A 21,254-nucleotide genomic window follows, 5' to 3' on the forward strand; every position below is an offset into this window, starting at 1 on the left:
CTTTCCACACTCACAAGGTAGCCTCAGTTTGGCATGTAAAGTGGTGGAAGCTCATGAGCTTTTTGTCTCCTGAAACGTCTTATGTAGCAGTGGCTTTTGCATGTTCTTTTAGGGAAGTGTTTTAGAACTTGTGCTGTTCAGTGATTAGGAAAAAGGAATGAATCCACCACTGATGAACAGAGGTGTAAGAAGCCTATACAACAAATCTGAGACTTAAAATGTTTTCAGATAAACATACTCATCAAAAGGCTTGTTACAGGTCTTGGGAAATATCTATCAGAAAAATGCTTACAACCCTTTAGCCTAGCTATTGCTAGCAGTGTGTTAAAATCCTTGGTGTGGCTGGTGTGGCTGACCTTACTGGGGGTAGAGTGATATGCTAGGTGATCTACTGTCCTGTGTGCAAGGGAACAAAAAGCCAAACCACTGACCATGGTGAAGTCAGAAAGCCTAGCTGTGGTACTGTTAGGATACTATCTTTCCAGACTTGTGAAGCTCAGGCATGATCAAGCAGCTTAGGAAGAGCCCACTTGAGCGAAAGTTAATTCATGGCCAGTTTTGTGAAGTGGTTTGTGCTTGCTTATTTGTTTCGGAAAGAAAGTGAAATTAGTGAGCTTAAATGGCAGATACTATAGTTAAAGGACCTCCTTGAGTCATTGTTTCAGTTGACAATATAATCTTTGTCTAGGTAAAATTTGTACTACATGGGAAACAGAGTAACTTAACCAGGGTGATGGAGAATAGTAAACCACTGCTATGCTGAATACTCTACAGTTTAAATAAACCTTTTCCAGCCTGTGGCTTGTCAGCTACCACTGAACTTAAGTTACTTCTAAGTAGCATTCAAATAAAAACTGAAAAGTAAGCCTAGGGATGGCCTGTTTAGAAGATTTAGGAGCTGGTCATTTCTACTGGGAAAACTCTTCGGAAGCCACAAATCAGGAAGGATGAGAACTGCTCATCTGTGTCATTTGAAGAACATTAAGTATAAGTGAGCAAGTCCTTGCAGCTCTAGCTGGAGCAGTTTAAGAAGCTGCTGCTTTATGGATTGTTACTGCCCTTCAGCTAAGTTGCATTAAACACTTGTGTGAGAACCAGTTGTTGGCTTTGACGGTAAATCAGTCATGTAAGTTATAGCTGGCCCCACTGGCTTGATGGTGTGGTGCATCAGGAGCACTCTCACAATCGAAGTTGTTTCAGTCTCCACATACTGCTTGTCTGTACCTCTCAGCCATCGCTCACAGCGTGGATCAGCCCTTGGGACTGTGCAATTTTCTCTGGTCCTCTTCAAAACTGAAGGCTGACTTGTATTCTCTGCTTATCTCCTAAACTACAGCAGTCACCTGTTTCAAAAAGCTAAATAAATTTCATATTGCATAATAGATTGGGGTGGTTGCAAGTGTTATAAATCCATACCTGTTTGAATGAATTTTTTTAGTGAAGGAGTGTGTTACCTATTAACTTCTGGTCACAAATGTAGCAGCTCTGTTGTAATTGCTAAGTTACACATACTAAAGCTTCTCTTAATGGTAGTTAACAAAGGCAGTGAAAGACTGCCAGTGAAAACATAAGCCATGTTTGAGTGTCTTCAAACTTAATGAGGCCTAAAAAAAATTCAATTTCTATCTGGTATGTAATGGAGAAGCTACCCACAGTTTCATTAAGTGGGCAGGATGTAGTCTAACAGCTATTTGTTTTCTCCTTTTATGCTGATTCAGCCCTGGCTAGCAACTGTGAAAACAAATGTCACAATTTTTTCTTTAGGAATTTCGATAATTTCAAGCTAATGTTGCAAATACCGAACTCGTGACTTCTAAAATAGCCTCAATTCATAGCTTGGCTTGTTCTTCCAGGGTTTGATGATGCTGTGTTAGGTTAGCCACATTCACTATGTCTGTGCTGGAGCGCTTGTGTAGCAGCTTGAGCTGTTTGGGGTAAGGGAGTGAATAATGAGTGTGGTCATGAAGTCTGCTGTAGACATGCAAGAAATACTTGTATTCAGTGCTATGGTTCACCGTAAACAAGTTGCAGGGTAAACCATGACTGGGATTTGACTGACCTCTGCTATGCTTCATTTGATAATTATTAACTTTTAATGTACTTAGCAGTCAGTCAGCAGGGAAAACTAAGTATGGCTGTTGTGTTTTATCTCAAATCTCACATCTTTTAGAGTAAGGGATAGAACCACATTTTATTTTTTAAAAAAGCTTTTGTTCTTTTTAACTTCACAAATAGCAGGAACACCTATAGAGTGTCTACATCAGTGTCCCTGCCTCACAGCGAAGGTGCTTTCTCAGCTCTTCACTGAAGACTTGGAGGTGTCTTGGAGCAATTAAATGAAGTATGTGGGAGAGGCAAAAGTGAGATACTCGTCAGGCAAAAGTGGTTGATGGCAGTTCAACCTGACAGCTTTCTTAGGTAGAGGAAATGTAGTAGGCACTGGCTGGCTTCGTCTTGTGTCAGGCTATATGGGGAAATACGAGGTAACCAAAGTAGGGAGTTGGGAATTGATTTAAAACAGCACTGTTGTATTTGTCTTTGAAGTGGATGGCATAGGGCTGGAGGGAGAGTTCTGATGTAGTTCTTCATGAATTGGTGTTTGAGCTAGCACTGGGGGCTTTCGGTGTTTTGTGGAAAATGGTCTGAGCACTGATGAAGAAAAACTGATAAATATTATTATTCGAAATCTTAAAACCACTGAATAGCCATGAGGAGTGGAATGTACCTGAATTTGATCTTACTACTAGTATAAACTGGCATTACACATTTTAGAACAAAGAATGAGAATTTCTGCAAGTTCATTGCTTGACAATCTCAAAGAACTAAGACTGATGTAAAAACTGACCAACAGATGAATAAGCTGATAAGGCAAGAAGAAAAAGATAATTCAAGGTACATTGGAAGAGATGGCTTTCCCCTAAGGTGTCCTTGATGATTTCTGACCTCCAGAGGTTCCTTCCACCTTCTAGAAAGATAATGCAATGATCCTACTTGGTTTTCTTGAAGATGCCCATGACGTGTCCATCATCTGATGATGATAACTGTCCAGCTCCTTTGGCACTAGTGGATGTATCACATCAGATGCTTTGGGCCTGTGTAGATTCAGCTTCCTTAAATAGTCAGTACTGGCTTGATTAAATTTAGGTATTGTAACTTGAAATGCCAGCTTTATATTGTTAGCAAATTACATGCTTTCTGGAAAGTTCACTTGGATATTTAATGGGTTACTGTTGGCAAAATACTGACTGCATTCCTGTAGACTGCCCTTGTTGCTTTGTGAAGTGCGGAACGTATGCTGAAGAGTGAATGACTGAGCTGTACATAGCAAATATTATTGCACAACTAAAGGTAGAGGTGAAATGTAGGATAAAGTGTGCTGTTGCAGAAATCTCATGGTGAGCATAAGTGTGTCAGGGTACATCTGGCCTGCAGTAAGGCAGGTACTCGGCAAACAAACTTGTGCCTGTCAGTCTTTCTGTTATGCTTGTTAGAGATGTTTGTTGCAAGTTACTTCATAGTGTTAAGTGTTTGATGATAGTTTATGGAGTAACTAGGCAACATTTTAAAGACAAACACAAAATATAAAGGCATGCTTCATCTCTGTAACCAGATCTTTTCTGTGCTTATCAGTCCAGTAGGACTTAGTTGGAAAAAAAAAGGGGGGGGGGGAAGGGAAAAAATTAGAGTTTGGAATTGAAGAAGGGCAGATTGTTAGACCACCTGCATGCTTTATAATGCTATGTAGCATTTATGACCCAGCCCTGTGAATCCTCTGACAGCAGCAAAATCTGTGCTGATGGGAAGGTCTCTTTCCTCCAGGCAGTGACCTATTTTCACAAAAGTTGTCAGGAATTCAGTTTTTAAATGTCCTTGAATAGATTGATATTTGAGCCTGTTCACCTACAGTAAAGGGCAAATATACAACAGATCTTCCAAGCCTGATATCCACAACAAACAAAGGTATTGATCATGGAACCAAGCTTTTCTTGGTTTGTGGTCTATGGCATCTGAGTATTAAATATGGCCTAAAAATAAACAGGAACCCTCCATTCCCCCTACATCGCTCCCTCTTTTTAGAAAGACAATGATTTCTCCCATTTGATAAATACCAAAGTTGTCTCCTCCACCCCAACAAAAGCTGTAACTTCTTTGGTTGTGTCTGCTACAGCAACGGGGCTGGCATTTTATCACTGTTGGATAGGTATTTCAGGCTCTGGAGAAATAAAAGGAAAGGCTTTGTCAAACTGCATGATCTGTGAGAGTCTTGGGCTTTGGGGAGGACAACCCTTGATGTACCTGCAAATAAGAACCATTTTCCTCTCCATAATTTTCTGCTGGTTGATAGCTGGATATGTAGTAGCCCATAGCTTTTTCTTCAACCTGAGTGGGGAAAGGAGGTTAATCATAGATTCATTTAGGTTGGAGAAGACCTTTTGAGAGTATAAAGTCCAACTGTTAACCGAGGACGGTCAAGTTCACCACTAAATCATATCCCTAAGCACCACATCTATGCTATTTTTAAACACCTCCAGGGATAGGGATTCCACCACCTTCCTGGGCAGCCTGTTTTAATGCCTGACACCCCTCGTATGAGTTTTCCTCATATCCAGTCTAAACCTCCCTTGACAGAACTTGAGGCAGTTTCCTCTTGTCCTGTCACTTGAAACCTGGGAGAAGAGACTGACCCTTTCAGGCAGCTCTAGAGAACAATAAGGTTCCCCCCGAGCCACCTTTTCTCGAGGCTAAACACTCCCAGTGTCCTGAGCTGCCCCCCATCAGACTTGTGCCCCAGTCCCCTGCCCGTCCCTGGACATGCTCCAGCCCCTCTGCGTCCCTCTTGGAGCGAGGGGCCCAGAGCTGAACCCGGGGTTCAAGGTGCAGCGGCACCAGTGCTGAGCACAGGGGGATGGTCACTGCCCTGGTCCTGCTGGCCATGCTGTCTCAGACACAAGCCAGGATGCTGTTGGCCACCTGGGCTCACTGGGGGCTCATGCCCAGCCGGCTGTCAGCCAGCCCTCCCAGGCCCTTTCCCTCCGGGCAGCTTCCCAGCCCCCTGCCCCAGCCTGCAGCGCTGCTGGGGCTGCTGTGACCCACGGGCAGGACCCCACACAGAGCTGTGTTGAACTTCATGCACTTGGCCTTGGCTCATCGGTCCAGGCTGCCCAGACCCCTCTGCAGAGCCTTCTGGCCCTCCAGCAGATTGACATTAACTCTCATCTTGGTGTAATCTGGCTGAGGGTGCACTCGATCCCCTTGTCCAGATCGTCGATAAAGATATTAAACAGAACTGGCCTCAGTACTGAGCCCTGGGGAATACCACTTGTGACTGGCTTTTAACCCAGAGCAGAGCACACCCGTCCCAGCCATGGGCAGCTGGTGTCTCCAAGAGATGCTGTGGGAGATGGTATCAAAGGTTTTGCTAAGGTCCAGGTGGACACCACCCACAGCCTTTACCTCATCCACTAGGGTGGGTCACCTTGTCATAGAAGATCAGGTTCCTCAGGCAGGACCTGCCTTTCACCAACCCATACTGACTGGGCCTGATCCCCCGGTTGCCCTGCACATGTGGTGTGATGGTGGTCAGGGTGATCTGCTCCACAACCTTCCCCAGCACCGAGGTCAGGCTGATGGGCCTGTAGCTCCTAGGATCCTCCTTCCTGTAGATGGGTGTTACATGGCTAGCCTCCAGTCAACTGGGACCTCTCGAGTTTCCTAGGACTGTTGTTAAATGATGGAGAGTAGCTTGGCAAGCTCCTCTGTCAGTTCCCTCAGTACCCTGGAGAGGATCCTCTCTGGCCCCAGAGATCTGTGTAGATCTAAGTGGAGCAGCAGGTCACTAGCAGTTTTCTCCTGGACTGTGGGTCCTCCTCATCCCTGTCATTCAGCTCAGGGGGCTGAGTACCCAGAGGGAAGCTGGTCTTGCTATTAAAGGCTGAGGCAAAGAAAGCATTAAGTACCTCATCCTTTTCCTCATCCTTGTGGCAATGTTCCCCACTGCATCTAGTAAAGGATGCAGATTCTCCTTGGCCCTTCTTTTGTTTCTAAATTATTTGTAAAAACGTATTTTGCTATCTTTTATAGTGGTGGACAGCCTGAGTTCTAGCTGGGCTTTTGCCTCTCTGATCTTTGCCCTGCATAACCTTATGACTTATAGTCCTCTGGAGTTGCTGGCCCTTTCTTCCAAAGGTGGCAAAGTCTCCTTTTTTTCCCTGAGTTCCAGCCAAAGCTGTCTTCAGCCAGGCTAGTCTTCTCCCCTGCCAACTCATCTTTCGTCACGTGGGGACGGCTTGCTTCTGCACCTGTAAGACTTCCTTCTTGAAGAATGTCCAGCCTTCCTGGATGCCTTGGCCCTTCAGAACTATCTCCCAAGGGACTCTGTCAACAAAGCTCTTAAACAGGCCAGAGCTGACCCTCTAGAAGTCCAAAACACTCACATACATCCATTTTCACTGCTTTTCTAGAATTAACTTTTTTATCTTGGCACACATTTCATATTCATATCTAAATAAAAGCTGGATGCAAAAGGGAAGATGCTTATAGGAATGGTGGCAGGACTGCGAGACATTTCATGTCTGTATGGAAGTTACTGTGTTTGAGAAGAATTGTAGTTGCTGCCAAAGTAATCGGAGCTATGTTGAATCTGAAAGCAGTAATACATCTGTGGAATTGTTTCCATAGATGTGTGTATTTGTGTTAAGCTCGAAAAATGGCTTCCTAGTTGGGCAGCTCACTGTGTGGGATAGCTCCAAATGGCTTCCTCCATTCATTCAGAGTCAAAATTGTGAGGGATAAAGGCAGATCTGGGCATTTGCAATACTGAAAATATCAATATAGTAAAAGGCAATTAGAGCGAAGACAGTTGTAGAGGGTGGGCGTCAGTTTACTTGTAAACTCTGTTCTTTGATAAAATTTCTGTGTTTGCAATGCTACTGCCTTTGAGCTTTGGTAGGAAACTTAAAGACAGATTCTTTCTCTTCTGCTTGATTATCTCATATCATTTTATGAATGACTGTAATATGAACAAAACAGAATTAAGTCATGATTTTAAGAAAAGCTGCTTTGTTAAAATACAGTAATTCTTTTGTAGACAGACTCTATAGCTTTGAGCTATGACTTTTCGGAACATCCTGTCTGAACCAAATACCCAACAAGTATGTTTAAGGTACATCTGGAACCTTCTCCAGAGTTAACAGGGGTTTTGTTAGGTCTAGTCTGTTAGTTAGGGGAGAAAAATCCTTCCATAGTTTGGTGGGAGAAGGGATGTGGAGTAAAATGTTTTGTGTTCTGACAGGCAGACTTCATGCTTTTTATTATGTATACGTAGTAATGTAAACATCAGGATCTATTCTTACTGGATTTTCAAACAATAAAGCAAGTAACAAGTTTGTTTGAGGAGCTGCCAATTGCTGTCCTGAGAGCATATTCCTCTGGGGAGCCGAGAGCAAAGGAGGTTTAAGAAAGCATAGAAAAAAATGGCTTTCAGAGCTGTAATTCTTCTTGTCCTTCTTGCATTCTGGTAATACTCCTTGGCCTCTCTTCAAAGTGTTTGTACTGTTCAGTGTTGTATGACTGGGTTTCCCTAATGTGGCTGCTGCTTCTTGCATCAGTAAGATGTCTTTCAGCTCTGCGGCGGTAGGTGTTAAACTCAGCAGCTGAGTTTTGCCTTGGGGTGCCAGCATCCTCCTTTGGGTGGAAGTGAAAGGAGAGGAGCAGGAGTGAAAGAAACACTTCAATGTCTGATACTTCCATAGTATCAGACTGTTGACATATCAAGCTAAAAATACGGCTTGGCACAGCGTAAGCTAATCTTAACGATTAGCCACATTTTGATATATGTTTTGATAGGATTAATTTTCTGCTAGTATGACTTGCCAGTTGGTTCGCTGTAGGTGTAGGTGACTACCAGTGCTGGCTCAAGGCAGGCGGTGTGAATGTACGCTGGGGATGGATCTCTCATATTCCAGTGTTTATATATGGCTGTGTTATAAACTGGATCAGGGAGCTGATCTGGTTGAAAATTAAAATTTGTTAGTTCCATCAGCTACTTGAACTAGCATCGTGTGCATCTGTGCAGTGCATCTGTGCAGTTGGCTGCCGGTTCAAAGTGGGGAATGGGGTGGTGAGGCTGGGCAGAGGAAGCAGAGACATCAATGGCAGCTGAATTTGAATTACAGCAGTGGGGGAGCTTCAGCCTAAGGCTAATGTCAGGTCATATTGCCTTGTGCTTCTAAATTCTTCCATTCAAAAGGACATACTGGTCTACAGAAAGCTTACTTCATAAGGAGAAAATCAAAGTTTTGTTTTTATTCATAGCCCCTGTATAATTTTGGAGCTTTGTTTTTTCAGATTACGAGTATTGTATTAACCCTTCTATGCAACCTGAATGTTAGGGGCTTCAGTGTATTTTGAAGACCTTGGGATATATTTAAATCTAAGCTGGTAACTGAAGTGATAGATTCCAATGGGACTTTTGTGTTGGTTTTAAAACCAAAGGGTTGGTCTTACGACATAGCTTGAATTAAGAGTTTGGTCCTCTTATTTCATCCTCTCTTAGAACACACTCATCCTCAGGCTAATATTCATCTGATTGAGTTAAACTGACTGAGTATCTTTGGTTAGTGAGCTGAGTTGCTTTAACCTGCGAGCAGTCTCTGGGCTTGTCTGGTCAGAGGACAGAAACTCTGTTGTTGGTCTGGCAGAAATGTGATGTATGTTCCCCTAAGACTGGAAGCTGTTCGTTTGACTCGGCTTTATAATGAAACCACATTGAGTTATATGGGAATAAGTCAAAATATATTTATGCTGATAGTAAAAGTAATTTTATCTAAGTTGTCTTATAGGTGCATGTTTTTTTTCACCACTAAGTTGTCTGCTTACATGCTCAAAATCTAACATACCCATTGTGACTTTGTCCAGAGTATCAAACATGCCAGACCAATGCACTTTCTCACTCTTTGCATGGAGTAAGAGACAACTAACATCTAATTTTCTGGTGTTATTCACCAGAGTAATTTATTTGTATTTCCTATTTCAGTTGCTCTAAAGGTTGGGGATGAGGACTGTTTGTGAACTTGCTCTGCTCTTTACTGCTGCAATTTGCTTGTAAACCCCAAGGGGGTTTGTTGAATTGGTCTAGTCTATATATTCCTACAAATCTGTTTGTCTGATGTTAGGGTAATGTTATCTCATGAAGACTTTGCTAGAGAGAGATGGGTTTGGTCTATACTTCAGAATCACAAGACATATGTAGGCATATGTAAACTTAAGTGTTTTCCAAATATTTTTAGGTTTCTATGAACAACCATTTCAAAACTCTGTGGCTTTAATAAGTAAATGCTATTAAAACTTTTGCAAAGGATGGCAGATTATTTTTAAGACTTAGGTATGTTCTCTGTCGTTAAAAAAAAAAAAAAAAATCTTGCCTGCTGCCCTTCAGGTTGAAGGTGGGTCACACAGAATCACACAGTTTTTTTGAAAATATTGTTGAGAGGGATGTCCAAAGATGAGAAGTTTAGTGCTTCTTCCCTGCCCCAGATAACAAGTCTGGCAAAAGTGCCAGGTAAGGGCTGAGTTCTTTCAAAAGATGGGCTAACAGATGTATAATTGCTGCTCTAAGGAGCCTTTAGGAAGGGGACCAGCTGCTTTGAAATCAAGATTACAGATAAATTGTGTTATTTAGGGGAGAAAAGTATCAAACCAAACAAACCATAAATAACTCCTCTGTCTTTAGTCACTTTCTCAGAACGAGTGCAGCAAGATTGCCTCTTTCTCAGGACAAAAGGCATCTGGCATTTGACAATGCGTAAAGCATCATCCGGAGCCTTCAAGCTGTAATTTTTTTTTGTTAGTTGTGCTAGATGCTGGAACTGGCTGTTGGCGTAAGTGGTCAGAAGGCAGAACTTAAAGCTTGCTGTTGTCTTACTTCCACTTTCATGGTTTGTGAGGTTCAGAGCCCAGATGGAGACAGAAAAATGGATTTGGAGTAACATAATTGAGTACCAGATAACTTTATAAAGGCTGTGTTAATTCGTGCTCCTGGGCATAGAAAAAAACACTCTGCTGCACTTCTTGGAGCTTCTGGCAATGACAAATACATACAACTGTCTGGACTTGTAGGCTTTCTGTAGGACTAATTGGGTAAGAAAACTTATTTATACAGTGTGTCTTGCATGATGTGAAACACAAGTTTACATGGTAAATTGACGAATAAAATGTCATGATACAAAGCACTGACAAATGCACATGGCCTTCAAATAAACTACTTCCAGTTTCAAGGTAGATGTTGTTACCTGCGTTCTTAAGGTTTTTTTTTAAGAAGTGATAAACTGAAGAGCTGTAGTTTAGAGGAGACTGTATTTTTGATGAAATGGCCTAGATACAGTGACAAAATTACAGAGGGAAGTTGTTCTTGGGAAATGAGAAAGGGGAAAATCATGTTGTCACTTTTGAAAATGTCTCAATAAATATAAATCTAGGAAATACTAACTTTCCACTCTATTCGTAGTACCAACTTGGCATTCATTCATCAGGTTTTTTTCTAAAGGAATGAATGATTTATACTGTCCTACATTATCTTGATTTTTTTTTTTTCCTTTTTGCTGGTGTGTGGAGTTGATGTTACGATGTAGTCTAGAACTTGCCAGCAGTGCAGTCCACAAGCCTGTAGTTTGGACAGCTGTGACAATAGCGGTAGCATCTGCCTACTTGGAAAGACCTGATTTCATGCCCTTCAAACTTTCTATTCATAAATAATTAAAATAACACTATTTTGTTGACACAAGGTTTTTTTGAGCTGGTTTGCTTTTTAGGATGTATCGTGTCTGTATGAACATAGCCTTTTGATCTAAGCTAGATTGGGGCTGCTGTGCAGAAAAGTGATCTCGGGTCTCCCTTCCACCAGCACAGTTGTTTGTGCAGTTGTACAGTGTATGAGGGCACCGATTTGGCTCAACACAAGTCTGACCAAAAAAACAGTTTGTCAGACAGCTTTCCTGCTCACCCCTTGGCCATGCTACAGCGATGACATGAGTGCTGGCAGCTGGAGGAAGGGGACAGGACATGATTGCCCCTTCAGCAGCAGCCTGTCTTTATTTTGGCTGTATACCCTGGTTGCCAGGCTCCCCGGCAGCCCGTGCCGATCTAAATCCAGTATCTGTCTGTGCCCCCATCAGCAGCCCTGCCTGTCTGTGCTGAAAGTTGTATTTCTGCTGCTGTGTGGCAAGCCTGCTCAGGGGGCCGATGTGGCTGAACGCAAACTATTTTTGTATCTGGGCTGTTCGTCAGGCAGTGTAATGGGGGGAAACACAGCTCCCTGCTGGATAGGTTATTGGTTTTTGGTTTTGTGGGTTTTTTTTACATGCTACATAGGTAAAGTTGAAATTCTGCTTCAATGCTCATTATGCAACAGCACTCTGAACTGGTTGCATAGGTGGGATGACTGGTTTCATAGAGTCTGCGAAACTCAGCGGTAATTTGCAACTCAGTTTAACAACAGTTTTTCTGAACCCATTTACAAACAATGTGGAATGTTGTTTACATTACTCTGCCTACCAGAAATGGTCATAAATGTATTGAGGCTGTATATATGGACATAGATCTATCTCAAACCTATTAAGCATGTGGGGAAGCTGCTTGGTAGCAACTGAAGCTCTTCAACCTGCTAGTACTGAACTCTGTGTCCTAGAAGGAATAATGAACATCCCATTTCCAATTGCTCCCTTTTCTGTGATTTGTCAGAGCGTTGTGTTTAAGGAGAAAGGGCATATGCGGAGAGTGGCGGGGAATATAACGTGTAGTCCTGAGCTTTGCACTTGAACAAAATAAAGCTTAATTTTATTATAATATAATCCACTACAAATTACCAATCAGAACAGAAAACCTGTTTGAAGTTCTGAGTCTGCAGGAGGCAACTATGTTCTTTTTGAGGCTAGTGACAAATAGCTGAAGTGTCAAAGCAAGATCTTTGTGATGCAGATTTATGAAAAAGATGTTGAACTCTGTTGAAAACACTGGCTCAGAAAGGGGGTAGCGAACACATTTAACTGAAAAGTTTTACTTTCTGCAGGTATATTTGAATGTTTTGATTATATAATTCTTAATAGACTGTATGATGTTGAAATATATTCTGTAAAGATCCTGTAATTACAAAATACCTCTTGCAGGGTATAACTGACCTTCAGACTTGCTTTTCAAAGGTCATGAGCACAGCGGTGGGTGTCACAAAAGTGCTGAGCCACACCATATTGTAAAGTTTAGCTTTGCTCAGTGTTTCCCTGGATGTCCTTTTGACAAGTCTTTAATGAATAAACTGAATTATGGAAGCACTTGTTTGCTGGAGATGTTAGTGGTAATTTCAAGTGTCTGGGAGTATTGTGTACTTGAGACTGTTTTTCTCAGGATTTTAAGTTCTTTGATTCATCTGAGGAAGGGTCCGTACAGAACAAAAAACGTTGGGCCAGCTTTATCTGAAAGTATGGTTAAAAATATTACTCTGGATTATTATTAAATTTAACCAGAATTTTGGCTTTATTATATGAAATGGCAGAACTTTTAGGAATGTCTAAGCTGCTGTTTGAGGGGTGTGTGTGTGAACTGGAATGTCTAAAGGATATTTTTAAAATCACTTGCGAGTGTTCTTAGAATTGTTAAGCTGAAAAGCTGCATTTTTAAAATACTCATGTAAAAGAAACTGTCTTGCAAATTACAGGGCAGTATAAACAAAAACCTATAACCATGTTTGTTCTTGTTTTGCAGACCGTGAGGACCAATCAATTCTCTGCACGTAAGTGAACACTTTTCATTTGGACATTTTTCTTAAATCTGTATTTTGAAAGGGTCTTTGATACAGCTGTAGTAGTCAAAACTTGGTCTTTAATCTTGACAGGCAGTGACTAATGGTTAAAGACGTAGCATGAAGTGATTTTAATATGGGGTTATATTATTTTAATATTGTAATTCACTTTTTTTTTTACAGGCTTGTGCTACCTAAGAAGTTTAGTTTAAAGATGTCAGTCAAGAGATCTGAATCAGAAACAATAAGCTTTAAAAAGTGTACATCTGTCTGAAATGCTGTGCTGTAACTACTCAATGTGTAGTGCCTGAGGGGGACATGAATTAAAAGTTGGTCTAGAAACCCTGCTGAGCAACAGTATAGCTTTGGATCTGCTTCAAACAGGAGAATTCTGAAGAAAGTCAACACTAAGGTTTTCTTTTGCTTTCACTGTGTGCACCTGAATTGGCCGCACCCAGGAGCAAACTTCTAGCTTCAGCTTAAATTTCTGTGCAGTCTGGAAACGCAGTGGTGGAGCAGTCAGAAGATGAATGTGCTTTCAGGCTTGTGACACTACTGAGCCGGTCTATCTTTGGGCTGCTGTTAAAAGGGGTGATCCAGTTTCCTCTCCCACATAGGCTGTGGGTTTCTGCAGCCTCTTGTGCTAGCATTGGGGGTTGGCATGCAACATAAGCTGGTTCAGGGAGTGAAGCTGGCAGAAAACCAGCCTTGCTGCAAAATTATGCCTTTCAGCAGTTTAGTTCTCTGGGTCTGCGCTTGGTGGGCTCAGAGGGGTACTAGGCTGAAGCAGGAGGTGTGGACGTGCAGCAGGCAAACTGTACCTGTTGGTAGCAGCCTGGGGGTTAGAATGGTCACACCTTGGCTCCATTCTGAAATGGCATGCAGTTAGCAGTCTTGGGTATAACTTAACATATTCAGTTACCTGAGGGAGAAAGGGAAGATGCGGTACCTTGCATGCCTCTGACTTGGTTACGTGATCAGTTGACCATGCTGTGTGCCAGCGCATGCCAGCTGCATTGAGGCCATAGTTTGTGAGGATGCCTGCTTCCTGAAATAGCTTGATGGTTAGATCAATTGCTGGAAAGGGACCTGGGTTCAGTTTCCTTCTTGACATAAAGGGATTCAAATCTTCATCTCCTGCTTCCTACAAAAATGCCTTAACTATCAGACTTTGCAAGATTGAGGGTAGAGTCTTTCAAGCCAGGCTTTTTAGAACTATAGATACTACGAATGCAAAATTCATGGGGCCTAAGGACACAAAAGCAAATACAGTTCTGTAGCTAAGATAATAGTTCATCCAGTTAACACAGGCTTGTCGAGGTCTGTGGTTCCTGCTCTTAGGACCTCTGTTTTCATGTGATGACTACTTCGTGTGCAATGTACAAAACAGCTCTCAAAGCAGGGATGGGATCCCAGGGCGAAAAGAAACACTTTGTTCTTGTGTGTTTGTGGATGCTTCGAGAGTATGTGTTTGCCCCAGGTGAATTTTTTTGAAGTAGCTTCATGTTTTGTGCCTATGCATGAACGTTGCGTTCCTTTACGTGGTCAGGCAAGACCACAAAGGTTGGAATGGCAGTGCTACAGGATTTAGTGAATGTCTGATCTGTTCATTTGCAAATTGGAAAGCCTTTAAGTTCCCTTGCCTTCAATTTTGTTATTACCTCACCTGTAAAGTTACCATAAGCTTTTGATCCTTCTGTACTGAATAGACAATTGAACTCTGTTTTATATCCGGTACGGCACACTTCAGCACAAAATGTCTGGATCTTGTGATAGGTTCCACATCTTGGCTTGGCAGTTAAGCTGCTTGCTGTATATCCCTTCAAAGAAGGAAGCTTGCTTTCGGATGGGGAGAGGTGGGGAATGGACACAACATCCTTACAGTCAGACCTCAGGAGAATGCAACCATATCCAGTACTGAAGTCTGGAGCTGCTGGGGACTGCTCTGAGTGCAGTCCTAATATTATGACCCTCAGAGATGGCCCTGAGGACATCTTTTCTGTTGGACATGTAAAATGTTTGGTGACAAATCCACTACTCCATGAAAAACTCCAGAAGCTGGTGCTAAGAAGCAGTGAACGATGCATCTCTGAAGGATTTCAACACTGTCCTGGAATCATATCACAAAACTAAGTATTGAATCTATTGGAACTGTGACACTGGACAAGTTTTGCTACCTTTAATTCAGTGTCTTGGCTGTACCAGTGTTAAAGGCTATACTTAATAGAAATGTGGCAGAGTCTTGGCAAAGCTGAGTTTCTGAGCAACGGATTCCAGGCTGTGTTGGCTGTCCTGCTGCTTTAACTTGTGTTTCATACTGAAGTGCTTACACAGCAGTATAAAGAAAACCAAGGTTAAAAAGATCAATGTCGCTGAACATGGTTTACAAGGAAATATGAATTTCCTCAGTAATGTGGGCAGATCTGTGACCTCAGAACTATGAAGGGGAAGGCATTGTATCTCCAGCCTGGATGTACAGGACCAAAGAACATCCAGTCTAAGTCTTACCTTTTGAGACTATGAAGACACATGATATGGTTGATGCTGGGATCCAGGGTTTTTCTGTAGGCTTGAATGAGCACCAAAGTTCCCCCATAGCTGAGGAGACCTAGCTAATGCTGTCTAACCATCAGCACTATTTAGATGCCAATTATAGAAAAGGGTAGTAGGGGTTACCAGACTGCTGTTGAGGTTAATGAACATTTTTCTCTTAAAACGCTTTTGTCTTAGAATATGTATCAGTTCTGTGTCCAATTCAGAGAGAAGTGCCATCAAAACCAGTTGTATTCTCCTGTGTGTGTCTTTTGAACATACAGACTAAAGAGACAGCTGCCTGCTGTGGTACTGTTCCTAACGTCGTTTCTCCCATGGGCTTAATGGGAGAGCTTTATTCTTTTGTCAGGTTTGCATTATAAACTCAGTACTTGAAATCTGGCTGGCTGGGATGTTAAATCCTCTTCATGAATGGGACAAGGCCATGGCAAGCTCCCTTGTGTAGCAGGCTAAAAGCAGGTCTTATGTTTTGATCGAGTGGACTGGTGTCCAGGACTTCGATTGCATTGCTGATTCTGTGGTGAAGAGGTAAACTGTGTGTTTCCCTTCCTTGCCAGTAGTTTTACATGTCTTAGACTAAGGCAGGAATAAATGAAGTGGAAGATGTGTGTCTTAACCACACCAGAGGCAGTTTCAGGAACTCCTTTGACAACTCATAAAAGGCTTGAGACATCTTCTCATCTCAAACTTGTCTGAGCACCTGGATCCCCTGATTGACCCTGATCTTTAGTAGAGCTGAAAGTTCTCAGAACTTTTTCTTTTCTCCAGTAGGAGAGGTTCAAGCTAGCTAGTGAGAAAGAAAACACCATTGACTTGTGCACTTAGATGAGTGGACAGTTGTGGTGTCCCTGTCATTCTCTTGTCTCCAACTGTGTTGACTGTAATTGTCTTTACATCCTGGAGTTAAGTCTTTGTCATTGCTTGATGAAGGTCCATCTGGTTGGCATCTTCACCCATCTCTGCCTACCTCTAGTTGATCAGATTTCCTGGGTTTTTACTTTCCATGCCCTTTAGAGAGTAGGGGGCCAGGTCAGCACTCAAGTAATGGTATTTGAATGACACCTTGCCAGGTCTCTGGACCCAGCCCCCTTTTCTTGACAGCCAGGAGTGCTGCTCTCAGGGGCATTCGTAGGGGTAAGATTGGTGCTATGTGAAGCCTTTGGGTTTGGTTTCAGTTCTTCCTTTCCAAAGAGTCTCTGCACTATCTCCAGGTGCCTGCCTTAGTTTAGTTTTAACAGGGAATTATTGATCCATTCATTCTTACCTTGGAAAACCTTTGAATACTCGTCTTCAATTTTGTTATTGCCTCATCTGCAAGATGGCCTTAAGCTTTTGATCCTTTTGGACTCAGCTGACAACTGAATCCTAATTTCTATCTAATACACATGGTATTTTTTACCTTAGGCATGAAATTGTGCAACTTAAATCTGGGGTTGAGCATGTTTCATTGTCTTCACCTGTCTAGATCTTTAGGAAATAGCAGTCTGTTTCGCCTGAGAAGCCTGCAGTTACCTCCATGCAGTCGCTGTTCTGGTAAATACCTAGCTGTGTCTGGACACGTCATGAAACTGCAGGGGTGTTATTTAGTGTCTTTTCTAACATAGTTAAACCACTTTTGTAGTTACACTAAAGAATGTCTTATCTCAGATATTATGTAGACACTTGGAGATTTGTTCACACCTTGCCTCTGGATAACAGACCCTGGCTGATTCAGCATTTGGTAGAGACTAATGAATTTGCATGACAGGACAGTATGCAGGCAGTATCCGTCTTGAGAGAATGTGCATGCAGGTGGATCTTCTTGAGGAATACATTTTACTGAGATATATCTTAATTTTCTTTTCCCTCAAAGAGGATTGTGCTGAAGAATAACCTATATTCCATTGAAATGCTGCAGATACACGCATTCATCTAAATGCACTGTGTGGAGTGGACTAGCCTTGATGGATGGTTCTCCAAGCGTGCCTCTCATTGCATCTCATTATTTTGAAGGTAGTGGGGTTAATTGGAGGTTTCCTGTCTTGACTTTGCCACCTGCTGATGTTCCATGAGGAGTTTTGCATAAACTGGTGATCTTAAAGCTAGTAATATTTTCTCAAAGTCAAACTTAATACCAGGAGAGGAAAAAAACCCTGCTGCTGCGTTTTCTGGATGCTTGTCTGGGCAGAACATCTTGTCCTTCATTTAACATGGAAGCTTGTTCTTCAGGAGGGTATTACTCAGATTGCCAGCTGATGTGGCTGCTGTTCAGTTCTCCAATCCAGACTTGATGACATAGGTGACTTCCTGCTCTTGCTATAGAAATAAGAGTTGTCTCCAAACATAAAATAGCATGCTTTCTTCCTCTTTTTTTTCTTTTTTTTTTTTTCTTTTTTTGTTACCTCCCTGGGATTTCTTGTGGGCCCTTTAGCTTTTCACCAACTGAAAAACCCAAATACGTGCACAGGCACATACCTCTGCTGTTCTGAATCCATTGGACAATTTATCAGACACTGGTGAAAGCCAGATTATTGCCTGGTTAATGATGAGCTGGGAGGAGCTGAATGAACAATAATGGTGATAATTTCTTTTTAGCTTTGAAGTTGGATGGTTTAATCTTGGGATGCTAACCACTAACAAAAATGGTTAGTAAGTTTGCTGGAGCTTTTATTGCTTTGTTAGTTTAGTTCATCAAGCTTTCCAATAACAACCAAACAAGCAACCCCCAAAACCAGCACTTCTCTGGGAAGCTAGACGTAACTAGCTTCTATCTAATCACTCCCCCTTAATTGGAGTGCAAATGAAAGTGTATTTAGGATCTTCTGTCTGTAAATCCTTAGTTTGCTGAAAAGGAAGGAAAATACACGTAGTTCCAGCAACTTCATGTTCCTGCTAGCTTGTAAGTACATTATGAGCCTGCTAGAAATCAGTTACAGAAAAGTGGTGTGAATTTTGCAATATGCACATACCTCATTGTACATTTTTTAATTTTTCTAAGATGTGAAGTTGTAACAAGCAGCTTTGCAGGCCTTTTTCTTTGAGAAGCTGCAGCTGCTGGCATTTTACTAAGTTTTATTATTTCTTTTTGATTGTTGCTGTCTGTTAATGTTAAATGGGCATGCCAGGCTGTTGGAGGCTGATGACCAAGATGAAGAAACTTTTGTTGTGGCATACTAAGTCTCTGAGAAATATTCAAACCTCTCCTGGCTTTGCTGTCCGTAGCTTCAAGGCGACTTTCGGAAAGGCAGACATGAAAATGTGCTGCACTGCACGTTTGTGTTTTTTTTTTTTTTTTTTTTTTTTGTTTTAAGCTAATATGTTCTAAATCTTACCACAAGCTTACGGTATTCCTAAAACTGAGACAGGGCTTGATAAACACTCATTTATGCTTGCAGCCGTACAAGGGTATCTAATCTGAATTGGCTTCAGTAGGAGTAGTGGGGTGCGGAGGGAATAGAGGCTGCTTATTAAAGGACAACAGCAGCAAATACCAAGCATTTTTGTATACAACCTCTGGCTAGAGTCCAGCTTATAACATTCCCTAGACAACTGGTGTTGAGATGATGTGAAGCATCTAGAGAGAAATGAAGGAGCTATGCAGCCTTGTAAATAGTAAAAGTCAATTAGTGACTCTTCTGTGCTAGTCCAAACTATCAGTTACACCTCTTAATTTCAGAAAATTAGCCAGGTGATTAAGACAAACCTTTTCATTACAGGTCTTGACTGTAAATATCTGTTATTTCATAACTGGCAGAAGATCTGCTCAGTTGTGTCTGAGTATAAGTGTCTCTTCTGTTCTTTGCAACTGCTGTTGTGAGAAGGACAAAAGACCATTGTTGGGGCTCTTAGGCAGTTACTTTCTCTTACAACAATTTAAGTGCATACTTCCATATTTTGGTGCCACTTCCTATGAAATAAGGCGTTGCTGGCCACAGCATCTGTGAGTGGCTGGTCAGGATTCCTGTGTTTTGTGAAATCAGGCACTGAGAACTTGCCCAGGTATCAAGGTGGTGGTGCCGCCACTTATTTGCAAAAGGACCTTCTGCTTGTGGATGAACTTCTCATCCCAGAACTTGTTGCTGATGAGGAATGACAGAAACACTGAAACTCCTAGGGCAGAGGAAACAGGCTTCTGGCATAGTTTTTCAGTACTCTAAATACCCAACATGATCTGTAATGGGATAGATGACACTAACTGCATCTGACAATCCTAATATATTAGAGAAGCTAATCTTCACAAATATTGTTAGTTTGCAGTAGACTTTGTGCACAGATAGAAAGATGAAGAGAAGTCTATCTTTGAATTTCAAAGCTTGCTTTGTACCTGTGGCTTTGTCCCTCTGTCCTGTGTGACTCATGGCACTACATTTCCTATGTCCTGCATAGCCCCTCATCTGCTAGTGAAATTAATGGGTAGCTGGGCGGTGGTGGAAGGGTGCCAGTCCTTGCAGTGGGACTTTTCAGTAAGCAACTCTAAACTAATTTGACTTCCCTAAAATCCAGAATGTAATTTCCCAATTCAGGAAGAGGTGATGATGTTGCCTTTGGTCTTTAAGGTCCCTTCCAACCCAAACCATTCTATGATCCTATGATTGTCCTGCTATGCTGAGTGCTGTAACACAAGAAGAGGTGTAGGTGTTTCAAACTTGCCTGACAATAAGAAAAGCCCCTGTTTCACTATTGTTTTCCTTTAGAATGGTGCTTCCCCTTGGAACAGGTCTTTCCCAGACAGGTGTTTGACCTGTTCCTGGAATAACTGCCATCGTAAGTGGGCTGCATGGGAAGAGCACACTGCTGACCTGGAAGTCAGAAGACCAGTTTCCATTCCTCTGTGTTGGCTGTTTGCTTTATGACCTGCGAGTCATCTCCTGCTACGTTTGTTTTGCCTATTTTCTAGATGGTAATCTGTTCAGAGGAAATGCCTTTTACTTCTGTGCAAGATTTGGGCTCAAGTTGCTCATGGAAGAAAATTTGCAGCTGGTTGAGAAGCTGGTCACTAATTTTTGCTAACCAAATTGTAGCAGAGATAAATTTGCCTGAAGAGTACTTTTCCTTTATTGAAAATTACACTACAGCTTTACATGCAATTAATTCAAAACCATGTAAAAACTTTAAAGTGCTCATGCTAGCTAAGCTTTTCCTATTTTAAATGTGCTTGAAGCTGCTTCAAAGCAGAAGCTTTGCTGCTCTAGGGAAGAGTGCTTTAACTCTAGATAGTCCATAAATTTACCAGTGACTGTCGGACTTACTTTGACCTGTCTCTGTAGCACAAGATCGTAAAGGACACATCCTTCTGTTAATTAATGGAATAACCTTATACTTCCAACTTGAGGCTATTGCTGAATATGGTTTGCTTACTTGGATGCACTGTTTGGCATAGCCCATGGCTGGAGTTGATAGAGCGTTTCAATTCAATCTCATAAGGTTTTGTTTCCACTAGTAGTGGAATTGAGATTGAAATCAAGGAGGTGAAATTATGACCCTGCTGAAGTCATTAGCAAAACTGTCATTGATTGAAGTGAGGCTGGGATCTCAGCCAAGGGTTTTAGTTGTTTAATTTTTGGTAACATATTGAGTTGTATTAAAACAAAGTTTTGAAAAAGTTAATCTTTAGCTTTGTGTTACCATGTCCGTTCCATAAATATTGTACAGTGTTACTAAAAGTTTACCATTTTTGGGCAGGTTGATAGAGGTAGAGATTTGAATTTATTTTTATAATCCATGTGTTTGCACTTCTGGGAAAGAACTAAAGTACGTAGATGTCATTTTTTCTATAAATGAAAAGGACTTTATCCTGCATCTTCTAATTCTTTACACTATATGGCAGCAGAGCTATCTAACACTGTATCCTGCAGGAAATACTTGGCATACTTGCAAGCTCCAGGGAGAGGAGAACTGGCATGATAACATCCATTAGTGTTGCTTTTGAATG

General features: G+C 41.8%; 1 protein-coding gene across 2 annotated transcripts in view; it reads left to right on the plus strand.

Annotated features, from left to right (window-relative positions):
- MYH10 (myosin heavy chain 10) overlaps window positions 1-21,254 on the plus strand; it is a 100,353-nt gene that overhangs the window by 25,483 nt on the left and 53,616 nt on the right. For both annotated transcript variants that reach the window (XM_055723284.1, XM_055723276.1), the window contains exon 4: window positions 12,754-12,781. In XM_055723284.1, the coding sequence (XP_055579259.1) occupies window positions 12,754-12,781 (28 nt within the window). The remainder of the gene's footprint in view (window positions 1-12,753; window positions 12,782-21,254) is intronic.

This window comes from Falco cherrug, chromosome 1 (genome assembly GCF_023634085.1).
Source record: "Falco cherrug isolate bFalChe1 chromosome 1, bFalChe1.pri, whole genome shotgun sequence".
Lineage (NCBI taxonomy): Eukaryota > Metazoa > Chordata > Aves > Falconiformes > Falconidae > Falco > Falco cherrug.